The sequence below is a fragment of the Tupaia chinensis genome, unplaced genomic scaffold (assembly GCF_000334495.1).
Source record: "Tupaia chinensis unplaced genomic scaffold, TupChi_1.0 Scaffold146604_1, whole genome shotgun sequence".
NCBI lineage: Eukaryota > Metazoa > Chordata > Mammalia > Scandentia > Tupaiidae > Tupaia > Tupaia belangeri.
Window position 1 is genome coordinate 905,341 of NW_006206460.1, and position 16,506 is coordinate 921,846.

General features: G+C 37.8%; 1 protein-coding gene across 1 annotated transcript in view; it reads right to left on the reverse strand.

Moving 5' to 3' along the window:
• Window positions 1-16,506, reverse strand: part of LOC102487571 (contactin-associated protein-like 3) — a 222,793-nt gene that overhangs the window by 119,918 nt on the left and 86,369 nt on the right. The window contains 4 exon segments of the mRNA XM_027768474.1: window positions 4,013-4,274; window positions 10,374-10,517; window positions 12,568-12,752; window positions 13,429-13,632. Coding sequence (XP_027624275.1) covers window positions 4,013-4,274; window positions 10,374-10,517; window positions 12,568-12,752; window positions 13,429-13,632 — 795 coding nt within the window.

Sequence of the window (16,506 nt, forward strand, 5' to 3'; positions counted from 1 at the left end):
AGGTGCTTTCTCATTTCCCTCTCTTTTCTCCATCTCGGGCGGATGCATGTGCCCTATAGCAAATTTTTAAAATAAATAAAAGAATAGAATAAAATCAACCGTGATTACTGGAAGTTTCCAGTGTAAAAACAGGCATCATCTAAAGACTATCTTCAGTGTAATCTGATTCTACCGGCCTATGTGCCTTTTACTCTCTTAAGAGTTCTTTTACCACTTTAAATCCCAGGAAATTGAAAGTAAGCATACGATTATTGTCTATTTATAGATAGTATAATATAAATGAGTTGTGTACAGTGAAAATACAATTCACCTTCTTTCCCTGCCTTCCCACCTCAATCTATTGAATAAGTAGTTTTACATCATGTATAATAAATTTATTATAGTTTACTGCGTATGCATCTTTGATTCTTTAAATTCTCCTTTGAACTCATGACATCTTACTTATTCCCCTATTAGCCAATGAGTTAAATAAAATCTTTGACATGTTTTTGTTATGATTATATAAAGTCCAAATGGTACCCTTTTTAAGAATTTCTTTTCATAATTGAAAGCAGATCTTTGCATGCTTTTTGTCACATTTAATATCTACTTTTTTTTCCCTTTTTTGGAGAGATTTTTGCTATAGGGCGCATGCGCTCGCCAGACAGATGGACAGAGACAGAGAGATAGAAAGCAAGAACTCACCCCCCAGAGGGGATGGCCACGCCACAATCCCTTCTCCTCCATTTTCCTCTCGGGATCTTGGGCACGCACGCACACGTGCCTGGCATGAGTTTAAGGCACGGGGTCTGGGACTCGAACCACAATCAACTATGTGGGAGTCCAGCGACATAGCCATTACGCTAACTGCTGGTCCCCTCTACTTTTTTTCTTTTGCTTTTTTTCTCTGATACATTATATTTGGCCTTTCATCACAGTTTATACCCAGGGAAATCAGATATAGTAGCATTTACAAATATTTTAATGATAAATTATTAAATTAATTAAACAACTGCCCACAACATGTATGTTAAAAATGTTTGTATATGGGGACCACCAGATGGCATAGCAGTTACGTCGCTGGTCTCCCATATGTCCACTGAGGTTGGAGTCCTGGGCCCAGTGATGGCTTGAAAGTCACTCCGGGCACATTTTCCTTTGTGCCTAAGATCCTGGGAGGAGAATGGAGAAGGGATGGCAGTATGACTATCCCCCCTGGGGAATAATTTCTCACTTTCCCTCTCACAGTCTCTCTCTTTCTCTCTCTCTCTCTCCAGTGAGCACATGCACCCTAAGGGGAGGAGAGATTCAAAAAAAACAAGTGTTTGCATACAGAGATAATCTCTTGTGAAGAACTACAGCATTTTAAATGCAGAGACAAAACATCACTCTCACAAAGCCATGAACTAAAACACAATCCTGAAGTGATTTAAGGTTTTCAATTAACTTTAATTCTAGTTATTGTGCAACCCAGAAAATGCTTGGTCAGCACGTCAATATGTGCAACTCATTAGCAGAACTATATACTTACTGGAGGAGAAGCTAAATGAAGACAGTCTTTGAGATGGGCAAAAGAGATTACTAGATATCTTTTCACTGAAAAGATTAGCTTATCCCATATAAATGTAAACCTTCATCTTTGACTAGATTACTTTAACTGTGTAGCAAACTGGTGTAAAAAAAAAAAAAACACTGATAGTAATGTAAATATCTGTTTATAGACACACCAACTTTGTACAAATAAGGGACACCTCTCTCCCTGGGGATGTTGACAATGTTCTCTAGGTTTACATCTATTTATAATTTCATTTCAGCACTCCTTTTCTGACAAGTATGTGGTACTTGGGGTTCTTCAAAATGACTTTACCGATGTGAGATTAAACATAAACCTAAACAACAACAAACTTCCTTGATGCCAAAAAGGATAAGAGACTCACTCACTCTCCCTTTTCTTCCAGCATTTCCTTTAGAAAACTTGTAATTGCAAATTAACTTGTTTAGTTGTAAAACTAAATTTTAAAAATCTTCAACACTTTTTAAAAGAATTCAGGCCAGCAAGGGGTTGATAGTTGAGATGCTGAACTTCCACATGACCGATCATGATTTGAGTCCCAGACCTGGTGACTTGCTTTCTCACTTTTCCTTTCTCTCTCTCACTCTATGTCTCTCTCTGGTGAGTACACAAGCCTTATAGCAAATTTCATTGTGTGTATGTGTGTTTTGTTGGAGAGATTTTTGCTATAGGGTGCATGTGTTTATCAAAGAGACAGAAAGTGAGAAATCACTCCCCAGGGGGGATGGCCACAACATAAATTACTTCTCCATTCTCTTCTCAGGATTTTGGGCACACATGCACGCATGCCCAGCATGAGTTTAAGCCACCAGGTCTGGCACTTCGACCATGGTAGACTACATGAGAGTCCATGACATAACCATTATGCCATCTGCTTGTCCTGCCTTATAGCAAATTTTAAAATAATATTAATAATAACAAATACCATTAAGTAACTAATGCTTTAAACATTTTTTTAAAAGAACTTATTTAGCCTCTTTCTAATCTTAACAACCCAGAAATGTTTTCCCCAAGGGCCTTGAAGTCTAGTCTTGGAAATGTAAACATCAAAGAGGAATGTGTCCAGGTCTCTGGGAGTCTGGGTACCTGCACTAAGTTGTAACTATCTGCTTTTTAAAGAGATAAGAGGAGTTTTAATTTACCTTTGGATAAGGACAGTGAGTTAATACAGGTGATCTTCTCAGTTACCAGGTGAATGGTGTGTGGCAAACAGTGTTGGCAAGTCCTCTTACTGAGGACATTATTCTTTATCTTGAGAACACGTGTGTAATGAGTCGTATATGCCTCGTTATATAAAAGAACGAGATTTCTTTCTCTTTGCAGTCTCATTTATTAGTGATGTGCCTTTCAGTTTGGTTTAATATTTATTCAATAATAAAATGATTAAATTATTTTTTATCTTGAGAAGGGGATTCACTAGGTTGGCAGGTTATATTTTTTTCCTTTAATTATTTCTCCAACACTGGTGGCTTCATTAACTAATGAGTTAAACAAAACCTTTGACATAATCATTTTGTATATATATGTAAATCATGATTTCACCCTTTCATGAAGGAAATTCAATTTGTGAGGAAGTGGAAATAGATTTGCATTTCTAAAAGATATAGATATATATCACCTCGGAATACTTTCTCACAGTTAATCTTGGATCAAAGATGGATATAGATTATAACATGTGGAGGTGCCAGATTGTTCCAGAAGTACTGAAATGAGGCAATCCCACATGTTAGAATAGATATTCAGAGGAAGGGGCAAGAGAGGGCCCAAGGGGGTAGGGGGGTCATGGACACTATGCTAATAAAATCAAATTCCTTCTATTGTTCTCCCTGCAAAGATCTAAGGGTTGCGAGTCAAGTGAAAATAGACAAGGCTTAGGGAGGTTCAGAGATTTATAACCAGAAGGACAGTAAGTGGAGTTGAGAGACTCTTCCCTGGTGCCAGGCCATCTAAGAAAACTTACAGCTCTCAGCAAAAGAACAAGCACTCAGTATTTGCTGGCATGTTTCACGGCACAACAATATTACCAAGGTCCCACTGTGCATAGAATAATTCTCCACAGACGATAAGAAGAGAGGAGGGGAGGAAGAGAGAATGAAGAGGAAAAGTGGATGTCTCTGTATGCTGTCTACCATGAGGTGCTGTCTGTAGCTCTCTGGGCTGGAGGCCGGGAATGTTTGTCAGAAGATGGGGCTTAAGGAGATTACACAACATTTCTTGCGCGTGGGGATACATGTCTGCAGAAAGTCTGTTTGTCTCCTGGATATTGTCACTTGGGATCTAAAGATCACCTTAGTGATGGTTGTGTGTCCCACATGTGAACAGTTTAGAGAAACCTAAAAGCAAATGGCAGTCCAGTTGCTCTAATCAGAGGCTTTGATGATCTCATTACCTCATTATTAACTTTGCCCCAAATGTTCATCTTTGGTTTCTTTGAAAGACTGACAAGAAGACATCTGTTACCTGCTGTGACGTTCCTCAAGTACTGGCCTGGCTGGAAGAGATTCAGTTTGAGTTTTCCATCCTTAAGAAAAAGGACAAAACTCCCTGCACCATGTTGAAGTTCACCAAAAAGCAAGCGTCCTGCTTTGTTCCATGTTCGAAACTGAAAAGTCACAGACACTTTGTCCTCGCCGGGGTTGCCAGGCAGAGCCAGATAACTCTTGGAGCTTAGGAAAGTCACAGGGACCGTCTGTGTTTGTGGACACCGGAAGGACACATTTCCCTATAAATAAAACAAAAGAGCACTTTGAGAGGTCTCAGAGTGCCGATTTTATCTAGATTAACATAGATTTGGCAAAGATTTGCAAAGGATTTTATAAATTAGTCTACTAAATAAAGCTTAAATCTATGACATTTATCTTGTCTTCCAATGTAAGCATTATAATTGGGCAAATCTTTCTCTGTAGTTTTTACGTGAATTTCTCCATGCTTCTATTTCTCAGCATGAGCAAAGGAGTTGCAATATAATTTAATTCAAAAGGAGTTTATATAATACCAAGTATTTTCCAGGCCCTGTGCTAAACCTGAGAATACAACAATGAACCAGACATTTCCATACTTTCAGACTATCCCCTGAACAGTTGATCTTTGCTAAAAAACATTCCTCGAGGGACCAGCAGATGGCAGAATGATCACATCACTGGACTCCCATATAGTCAATAGCAGTTTGAGTCCCAGACCCTGTGGCTTCAAAACATGCTGGGTGTGTGTGTGTGTGTGTGTGTGTGTGTGTGTGCCTAAAATCCTAAGAGGAGAATAAAGGAGAATGGATTGCGGTGTAGCCACACCGCCTGGGAGGAGTGATTTCTCACTTTCTATCTCTCTCTCTGTCTCTCTAGCAAGCACAAGCTCCCTATAGCAAAAATCTTTCTTAAAAAATTAAAAAATTCCTCAAAATCTCATTTGTACCAACTTTACTCTGTTTACACTGTTCTCTCCTTAGGTCTTTGACACGTTTATTTAATATTTGTATGGATCATATTTTTTAAAATATTATACTTTGACAGTGTTCCAAATATTTTCCAGATCTAACACTCATACAGAATTTGCTTATAGTATTTTTAGCATAGAAATGTTATTAATTTTCATATAGTCAGTTATGTCTATATTTTCTTTTATAGCTTTTGAGTTTTCAATCTTTGGTAGAAAAGTTTTATATTTACTTAGGTTCTACAAAGTCTAGTAGATTTCCTTTTTCTTTCTTTCTTTTTTTTATTTTTTTAGAGTGTTTTGCTATAGGGTGCATGCGCTCGCCAGACAGAGAGAGACAGAGAGACAGAAAGCGAGAAGTCACCCCCCCAGGAGGATGGCCACGCCTCAATCCCTTCTCCTCCATTCTCCTCTCAGGAACTTGGGCACGCACACACACGTACCCAGAGTGAGTTTTAAGCCACTGGGTCTGGGACGCAAACAATGGTCAACTACATGGGAGTCCAGTGACATAGCCATTACACTAACTGCTGGTCCCAGTCTAGTAGATTTTTGTGTTTAAAAAATACTGGGTGTGTGTGTGTGTGTGTGTGTGTGTGTGTGTGTGCCTAAAATCCTAAGAGGAGAATAAAGGAGAATGGATTGCGGTGTAGCCACACCGCCTGGGAGGAGTGATTTCTCACTTTCTATCTCTCTCTCTGTCTCTCTAGCAAGCACAAGCTCCCTATAGCAAAAATCTTTCTTAAAAAATTAAAAAATTCCTCAAAATCTCATTTGTACCAACTTTACTCTGTTTACACTGTTCTCTCCTTAGGTCTTTGACACGTTTATTTAATATTTGTATGGATCATATTTTTTAAAATATTATACTTTGACAGTGTTCCAAATATTTTCCAGATCTAACACTCATACAGAATTTGCTTATAGTATTTTTAGCATAGAAATGTTATTAATTTTCATATAGTCAGTTATGTCTATATTTTCTTTTATAGCTTTTGAGTTTTCAATCTTTGGTAGAAAAGTTTTATATTTACTTAGGTTCTACAAAGTCTAGTAGATTTCCTTTTTCTTTCTTTCTTTTTTTTATTTTTTTAGAGTGTTTTGCTATAGGGTGCATGCGCTCGCCAGACAGAGAGAGACAGAGAGACAGAAAGCGAGAAGTCACCCCCCCAGGAGGATGGCCACGCCTCAATCCCTTCTCCTCCATTCTCCTCTCAGGAACTTGGGCACGCACACACACGTACCCAGAGTGAGTTTTAAGCCACTGGGTCTGGGACGCAAACAATGGTCAACTACATGGGAGTCCAGTGACATAGCCATTACACTAACTGCTGGTCCCAGTCTAGTAGATTTTCTTCCAAAATTTTTCTTGTTGTTGTTTCTTATACTCATGACATTTGCATATCTTCACTTTGTACAAAACAGTGATCCAGGTCAGCTGATGGTGTGGGGGTTAAGGCAGCTGGATCCCACATGGCCAACTGTAAAGTTCAAGTTCCAGACCCATCAGTTTGCCCAAAATCACAAAAGGAGGAACAAATAAATGGAGAAGGGATTGCAGAGTGACCATTCCCCGTAGGGAATTTAAAAAATAAAAATAAGGAACCAGTAGGTGGCATAGTGGTTAAGACACTGGACTCCTACATGACCAACCATGATTCGAGTCCCAGACCCGGAGACTTGACACTCATGGGAGGCCCATGTGCATGTAAACCCAAAATCTGGAGAAGAGAATGGAGAAGGGATTGCAGTATGGTCATCCCCCTGGGGGATGGTTTCTCACTTTCTCTCTGTCTCTTTGGCAACTGCATGCACCCTATAGCAAAAAGCCCTCTCTAAAAAAAATTTAGTGACCCTTGTTTATTTTCTGTATTATGGACACTTGTTTGTTTCAGCAAAATTTATGATACAGTTCAACACTTTTCTATTATATTGAACCATATGACTTGTTACTAATAACTTTGCATATATACTAGGGTTTTTCTGAGATTGCTGCTCTTTTCCACTGACTTGTCCATTCTTACCCAATACCACACTGAGTCTAGAACAGCAGCCTTCAGTATGTTTTAATATCTGGTAAATCAAACCTATCCTACTGTTTATCTTTATGCATTTTGGAGGGGGGGGCGGGTGGCGGTGGAAGGAAGTAATAATTCTTGATTTTGGGGTATTTATCCATACATATAAATTTCAGTTCTAGAGAAACACCCTAGTAATTCAGATTATAATTAGAATTCCCATTAAATCATCTATTTTTCTTTTCTTTCTTTCTTTTATTCCTTTTTTTTTTTTTTTTTTTTCTTTTTTTTTTTTTTTTTTTTTTTTTTTTTTTGCCGAAGGGTGCATGTGCTCATCAGGTAGTGAGAGACAGAGAATAAGGGAGAAATAGAATGCATCCCTCAATGGGACATGGTTGTGCTGCAACCTCTTCTCCTTCATCTCTTCAACTTGCTGGGATCATGGACATACACATACCAGCACCAAGCATGTTTTTCAAACCACTGGGGACAGGATTGGAGTGGTAATCAGCTCCCTAAACCACTAGGCCCTGTGATTGGCCCTAAATTATTTCTACCAGTACACTATATACGATTTTAGATGTCACTGAAGCAATCTACATAATCTAGCTAGTGGTTCTCAAATGTAGCTGAACAGCTGAATTACCAGAAGAATGTTAAAAATTCCACACCCAGGATTCATGTGGTGCTGTGGGGGTAAAGCAGCCGGATCTGCATGGGAAAGGTTCTGGGCTTGCATTGCAGGACTTCCCTGATACAATTCAATTTTCTTTTTTTTTTCTCTTCTTTCTTTCTTTATGTTTGTTTGCTTTAGGGCATATGTGATTGCCAGAGAGAGAGAAGGAGAGGGAAAGTGAGAAATCACCCCTCAAGGGAATGGTCACAACACAGTCCCTCTCTTCCATTCTCGTAATTTTCTTGAGCATACACACATGCCCAGAATATTTTTTAAACTGCTGGGTCCAGGACTCGAAACGTAAAATCGACCATGAGGGATCCAGTCACCTTAACCACCAGACTACTGGTTGGCCTTACAATTTCTAAATAATCTATAATATACATTATACCTACGCATAAACCAGAACAGGTACTCTTGGGTCTTCTTTTAATACTGCTGAATATAAAATAGTTTCTATCGTAAGAAAGCATTTGCTGTAAAAAATTAACTACCAAAACTTAAGAGTAGCAGGCATTGATCCATAGTATAAATGTAATTATTGGACAACTGCCTCATCATTTAAATAGGTAGTGCTGTGACAATAAAGAAGCACACTTAACTAGCAGTTGAATGAGCCAATTCGGCAACTTATTTTGCCAACAAAAGGTATGTTAAAATGCGATTCTTTTAGATATTGAAGCAATATTTTTCCTATTTTTATAAAGAACACATAAAATGTCAGTAACTCTCAGAATGAAATTCTCCTAACACATTACATTCAAATGAGCAATTTGGAATGAATTCTTCAGAGTTGTTTTTTTTGGGGGGGGGCAGTAAAATGTATACATTTTTAGCATCTTTATACAATGTAATTAATAAATCATTTTCTTTAGAACAATATTCAGGCCTCCAGATATCAGCATAATTGTAATTTTCCTAATTAGCTATATGGATTAATAATTCCATCAATAAATCCGTCACTAATCTGGAATAATATAAAATTTGTACAGAAGCCTGTGTCTTTTTCCGTCAAATACATTCTTGGCTCCTTGTGTCATGAGGCCCAATTCACTTTGATTCACTTCAATAACAGTACCTTCAGGAATATCCCCATAGGTGTTAGAGTAAGAAAGAGAGATTGTTTTTCATGCCAAAGATTGGCAGTAAAGAGGTGGATTTGAGGGGCTGGCAGGTGGTATGGTGGTTAGGATGCTGGACTCTCACATGGTGACCACAGTTCAAGTCCTGAACCTGGGGGCTTGCTTTCTCACTTTTCCTTTCTCTCATTCTGTCTCTTTCTGGTCAAATTAAAAATAAATAAATTATATATATATATATATATATAATTCTTTTTAATAAAAGATGGATTTGAGTTCAGGAGATGTTACATTAGGCTTCTTGACACAGATTCCCATTGGCCAAACAAGTCTTAGGATTTGGGTGAAGCACATCTAGCAAAAGCAACCTCAGTTGCTTCTTACTCTTTCTGTTAGGAACATAGTTAATATTTCAGTTTCCTATATACAGGTAGAGGGCTATTCCATTTACCTCCTTCTTCTTCATTTACTTTTAATCGTGTCAAAGATATTTTCCCTTTAGGAAGACTTCTTATTACTCTTTCCTTTGGTATTTCTATTTTCATGCATCTTGATAGAATGTTTAATTTGTATTATCTCAGCATACGAGAGCTTAAACTTCAGACCTATCGTTTTATTTCATCCTTTAACCTTCTTGGAGGATTCCTAGGCCTCATGACTGTTCTTTCCCTTTTTCTAATGCTAACCCAAGTGATATGTTGATTTTGTGGCCTGGGAATACAGAGCCAAAGACGCTTTCAGGTTTTGGTCCTACATCCCATGAGCCACCTCCTTCCAGCACGTAATAGGAAAGAAAACACTTTTAAAACAAAATAAGTAGGGCCAGCTGGATTCCCACATGACTGACTGTGGTTCGAGTCCCAGACCTGAAGGCTTGAAAATCACACCAGGTGTATGTATGTGCATGCCTAAAATTCCCAGAGGAAAATGGAGGAAAAGAGATTGCAGCATGACCATCCCCCTGGAAGGTGATTTCTCACTTTCCTTCTCTCCATCTTTCTCTGGTCAGTACAGGCCTAAAAATAAAAATTACACACACACACACATATAATGTATACATATGTGTGTATATATGTGTGTCTATATGTGTGTATATTTACATATATATATATATTATATATATATATATATACACATATATATATGTAAATATTTCCCTGATGTCCTTGAAGATTTGCTGACATTAAATATGAACTTACCCTTTAACCTGAATCTTCGGAATTTAAAATTTTCAACATTTAGAGAAGTTTATTAACTGATTTAGTAGTGTTTCCAGGTGACTAGGGAAAAACTCATTAGGGATTTCCATTGCAAAATAATTGGTCTCCTGAGAATAATAATAGCAAAAACACACGCTGCATATGAATTTTTATTTCTATGCAAAAATAGAGTTGTTTTACTTCATATAAAAATGAAATAACCATGTTCCATGAGGCATATTTACTTTTTAATTTCTTCTGCATAATAAATATTGTTACATTATATGGACACTGTTTGAAAAGTAAGAGTTGATTTTTTTAAAATAGTACATCAAATGGAGGCCTAAAGATGTGTTGTTTTAATGCAAAAAATAATAACAAGATTCCTTTTTGTTTTCCTTCCGATTTAGGTTTCCTTACCATAACGAGGATCTGTGGTTTGTGTTTCTTGGCTAGTTCAATAATATTCACTCCATTATAATGAAGATTCTCTAAACACCCATGGAAGTTTTTATGTGAGACTGCCAATGATCTTCCAGGTGTCGGAATTCCTCCAAAGCTGATCTTAGAAAGAATAATGACATAAACAACATTGCTTAGTGATTTTCTGATTATCTGTTTAAAACATTGCTAATTAACCCATGTAGTGCTAATTATTATAAACATGTTTGCATTGTCCCATCATTTCCATGCTATTTGATTTCACATGATGGATCCTTTATATCTGCATGTTTTGGTACCTTTATTTCTGCACCAGACATTTGTATAGAGACTTAAAGGGAAAGAACAGCCTTGTAAAAGGCCACGTTGTACAATAAATATTTTCGGCTTTGTAAGTCATAGGGTCTTTTTCTCAACATTCAACTCTTATCAATAAAGTACCAAAGTAGTCATAGATAATACATTTTAAAAAGAAATAAGCATGGATTCCAGTGAACCTTTTTTTTTTTTTTTTTTGTAATGAAAACAAAACTTTTTGTTTTAAACAGATCAAAAGAAGTCCATATTTGGCCTGAAGTCCATTATTTTCCAACCTCTCCATTTTTTGCCATTATATGGTAAAATTAAGGCAATAAGACAATGAGTCACCTGGTATAGGACCAGGGTTTTCAGAAGACAGTATATGCCAAAGCCAGTTATACCAGATAAAAAATAGAGCTTTCTGGGCCAGCTGGTAGTATGTTCGTTAAGGCAGTTGGATTCCACATGGTGGACTGCAGCTACATGGTATGAGTACAGGACTCAGTGGCTTTAAAAACACACTCGGCGTGGGGACGAGCAGTTAGTGTAATGGCTATGTCGCTGGACTCCCATGTAGTCGACTGCAGTTCGCGTCCTGGACCAGGTGGCTTAAAACTCACACCAGGCACATGTGCGTAAGTGCCCAAGATCCCAAGAGGAGAATGGAGGAGAAGGGATTGCGGCATGGCCATCCCCCTTGGGGGGTGATTTCTAGCTTTCTGTCTCTCTGTCTCTGTCTGACTGGTGAGCGTGCGTGCCCTATAGCAAAAACCTCTCAAAAACAAACAAACAAAACACACACACACACACACACACACACACACACACACACGGCGTGTGTGCATGTGTACCCAAATTCCAAGAGGAGAAATGGAGGAGAAGGGATTGCTCCGTGACCATTCCCCATGAGGGAGAGGTGCTTTCTCACTTCCCTTCTCTCTCTTTCTCTCTCTGTCTCTATCTCTATAATGAGCACACATTCTCTCTAACAAATTTTTTTAGAAATCATAGCTTTCCTGGAGCCAAATGATGGCACAGGTGTAAAATGTGAGGCTCTGCAAGGCAATCCCACGTGGGAAGGTTCCCGGTTGAAGTCTGGAAACCTCACTAAGTACTCCAGATATAAACTTGTCTATGATTCGGTACTGGCTAAAGCTTGGGGGTGGATCCTGGTGTCAAGATCTTATTGGAGATGTTCTCTCTCTCTCTGTCTCTCTTATTCATGAAAGAAATAAATAAACTTAAAAAAATCATAGATTTTCTATTTTTCTCTGATCCTTCATACACTTGAAAGTGTGCTTTGAAGAACTGGCTGAATATATTTAATTTAATACTGTAGTGTAGATACATATGGGCAATATGTTACAAAAAAGTGTTAAGTTATAAAAAATAGTTTTTTAATTGTTTACATATGCACAATTGACTCTCTGGTTATTTAATAAATCTATTAGTATATATGTTACTAACTCCTCAAAGTAGTCCTAAATAATACTATGATTGTTAGAATTGCACAGACAAAATAAAAAACAAATTCCCCAGAAATTTGTTCATACTCAAACAATAGTTGTAATTTACCAGATGAAGTGTCAAAGCAATATATTTAATAACATTGCTTGCTACCTTGATTTTGCTTCATTAGTTGAAAATTTTCTAGACCTGACACTGTAATTGGTTACTTGCTCACAGGTAGAAAAGATGATCTGTAATAGTAAGGAGACCTATGACAAAGAATATAGAGTTCAGTGGTAACTGGACCTATCTATCTCTCTTCGCAGTAGTCGTATAGTTCTGAATGGCTATGACATGGCATTCTCTATAGAATTCATTTCTTTTTCAGGTTATACTTTATTTAAACTTTACTATCTATAATAACCTCAAAATTAAGATCCAAGTAACCAGATTCTCCTTTTGTGTGAAAATGCTGAGTGTGTTTGTCCACAGTGAAGTTGACATGGGTGTTGTGGAGCTCAATGAGGACGGAGTGCCAGTGCTGGTCATCTAGCAGGCTGCCCAGGGTAAGGTTCACATGAGCATTTGTGGAGGACAAGTCGACAATGCCTTAAAAGAGAGGAGAAAAAAAAAACAAACACTGAGTTATTTCTGTCCAAAATCAAGGCTTCCCTTTCAGTGCAGCAACACAATTTATGCCCATCTTTCCATCCTAAACAGTTGTCATCTGACTTTCTCTCCCACTTCAACATAATGTCTTTACACCTTTATTTATTTATTTTTATTCATTTCTACACTTTGTTGAAATTACCTTTTTCGCAATTGATTTTTTTCTTCTTGTTACTCAAGGCATCACATTTATTTTGTAATTTTATTTTTTGTTTGAACCTCCTTATCAGCATGATCACATAATGACCTATTCTTGTCTATATGATTATATGTATATTTTATATAACATATAAAGCATATAATGACCTTCTTGTATAGTTGTCACTAAAAATGCTTTAATATAAATCACACTTGGGATCCGTACATACTGCATGGATTTGTTAGTAATGCTCTTAAATTTTCCTTACATTGTCCCATGAAAGATCTATTTTGCAGTCACTGTCCCAGAGTAACTATTAGTGATATATTTTTTAACTCTTGTAGGTTTGAGTAATAAATTATATGATATCCATATAACTTATCATTCAAACTGTAAAAAGATTAAGTAACAATAAGTGTAATTTCATCTAAGCAAAAATCTTTAAGCTGCTAGTATAGAAATGCAAATACTTTTTACCTGAATTAAGAAAAAAGACAAGTTTTCCTTTAATTAATTCCAGAGCAATGCGATTTCCATGTTGTCCTTCTCTGTGGAGCAGAATTCCACTGCTCTGCATGGTTTTAAATTTCAAAGAAATAATCTCTCTTGTTGGTCTTAAGGATTTTTTATAAAATTTGTACACCAGGGTACTTTGTCCATCAAAAGAAACCACTTCAGATCCTAGGAAAGAGAATATTAAAAACAAATTCTATTGGTTACATATAAATATGTTGTACATTACCACATTGAAAATGCATGGGTTGGGACCAACAGAGGACATAATGATTATGTCGCTGAACTCCCAGGCAGTTGACCATGCTTTGAGTCCTAGAACAGGTGGCTTAAAACTCCCACGAGGTGTTGGCACCAGCAGTTGGCGTAATGGCTATGTTGCTGGACTCCCATGTAGTCGACCACAGTTTAAGTCTCAGATGCGGTGGCTTAAACTCACGCTGGGCACGTGTGCATGCATGCCCAAGATCCCAAGAGGGGAATGGAGGAGAGCGGATTGCAGTATGGCCGTCACCCCTGGAGAGTGATTTCTCACTTTCTGTCTCTCTTTCTCTCTGTCTTTCTGGTGAGAGCACACACACATCCTATAGCCAAAACCTCTCCAAGGAAAACTCCCACCAGGTACATGTCCATGCATGCTCAAAATCCCAAGAGAAGAATGAAGGAGAAGGAACTGCAGTGTGACCATTCCCCCCTGGGGGTGATGTCTCACTTTTTCTCTCTGTCTCTTTCTTGTTTCTCTGGGGAGTATATATGCCTTGTAACAAAAATCTCTTAAAGAAAGAAGAAAAAAAGAAAGAAGAAAGAAAGAAAGAAAGAAAGAAAGAAAGAAAGAAAGAAAGAAAGAAAGAAAGAAAGAAAGAAAGAAAGAAAGAAAGAAAGAAAGAAAGGAAGAAAGGTGTGGGTCTATACACCACACCACAGATTGGCTCTGTGGCCTGATAGTTAAGGGAATCAGATCTCACATGGTTAATTCATGATTTAATTCCCTTTCTGGTGGCTTCAAAAACATGCCAAGCATGTATACATGTGATCCAAATCCTATCAGGATGAAGAAATGGAAGAAGAGGAATTGTGGCCTGACCATGCCCCATTAAGGGGATGTTTTCTCCTCTCTCTCTCTCTTCTCTCTCTGGTAAGTGCACACACCCTCTAGCAATTAAAAAGAAATATATATATATATCACACCACACACAAACACAAACACACAGTAGTCTGTTTATTGAAAGGGTAAACTGACCATAATATATACCTCTGCTGCTATCATGAATTACCACTGTTAGACCTTCCTAACATTTTTTTTTCCCAAACATAATGATCTAGAAGTACTTTTATTATTCTACACTCAATAGTTTCTCTCTTTATAATGGCCTGTTTCTTCCCATTCTGTTTCATTCAAAAAGTCAGGAATGATGTATTTTCCACTCCATGAATTCTTTCTTTTAAGATCATTCTTTTGCTAAATAATGCCCCTTGATTTAAATATAGAGTAGTTCACTCATTCCCAGTAAGTCTGACTTCTCTTGATTCTTACACATGTACTCACTTCAGAAGAGATTCTGTTTATTAAGTATACACATACATCGTACATGTTAAATACTGCTTTAAGCATGTAGTAAAGGTCCCATATTTCACATGAGCTGACATGTAGTATTTTTCTCAACCTGTGGCTAATAGGACAGTGATGTGTCGACTTAACTACGTCATTACATTTTTCGTCTGTTCATTGAAGGGAAAAAGATTATGGCCAAACATCATTCTAGATGTTGCTGTGCAGGTACTTTGTAGATGTGATTAACATTTAAGGGTCTGGGAACTGGCAGATGGTGTGGTGGTTAAGGGTGCTGGACTCCCACATGGCCAACCATGGTTCAAGTCCCGGACATTGCAGCTTGCTTTCTCACTTTCTCTCTTTTTCTCTCCCCTTCTCCCTTTATCGCTCTGTCCCTCTCTAGTCAAATTAAAATAAAGTTAAATAAAATAATTCCTTATTTTAAAAAGTTTGGTTAAAAAAAAAACAAACATTTAAGGGTCTGCCCTGTTGTATAGTGGTTAAGGGAACTAGATCCCACACAGCTGACTGGTTCAAATCCCTGCCCTATCACTTGAAAAACATGTCAAGTATGTGTATATGTATGCCCCAAATCCTGAAAAAATGGAGAAATGGAGGAAAAGAGAGTGCAGCATGACCAAACCTCATTGGGATGTGGTTTCTCCCTCTCTCTCTGGCAAGTGCACAAGTTCTCTGACAATTTTTTTTAGTCAGCAGCCGATGGATAAAGCAGATTCCCCTCCATAACATAGGTAGGCCTTATCCAATCAATGGAAGGAAAAAAGGAGGAGGAAGAGGAAGAAGAGGAGACAGAGATAGAGACAGAGTTGGAAAAAAAAATGCCTCCAGGCTTCTTTCGTCCTAGAGCTGCACTGCTGATTTTTGTCCAGAATTCTAAGCAATCTGCTTCTTTTTTTCTGCATAATTCTAATTTGCCAGCCCTGGAGTCAATTCCTTAAAGTCTCTCTGTATCCGCATACACACACATACACACACATACACACACACACACACACACACACACACACACACACACACACACACACACACACACACACACACACACACACACACACACACACACACACACACACACACACACACACACACACACACACACACACACACACACACACACACACACACACACACACACACACACACACACACACACACACACACACCTTATTAATTAGTCTCTCTGGAGAACACTGATTAATATCGGCACACAAGTTCTGTTTTCTTGGGTGCTTTGTTAAGCATGACCTTAGTAAGGCTGTTTGGGGTCTTTCTGCTGCAGCATGTGGGAACTACACGTTTGCCATTTTCTCTCAGCTCTCTGGCAGGACCTTATGTAAAGGTCACACACATTTAGTTCATCAAAAAGCAAGTTGTATTTTAACAATATAAAAGAACACCTGTCTCACTCAATTCTGTATCAAATAATAGACGCACAAAGAAATTAATACTACCTTGAAAAAAATTTTTTG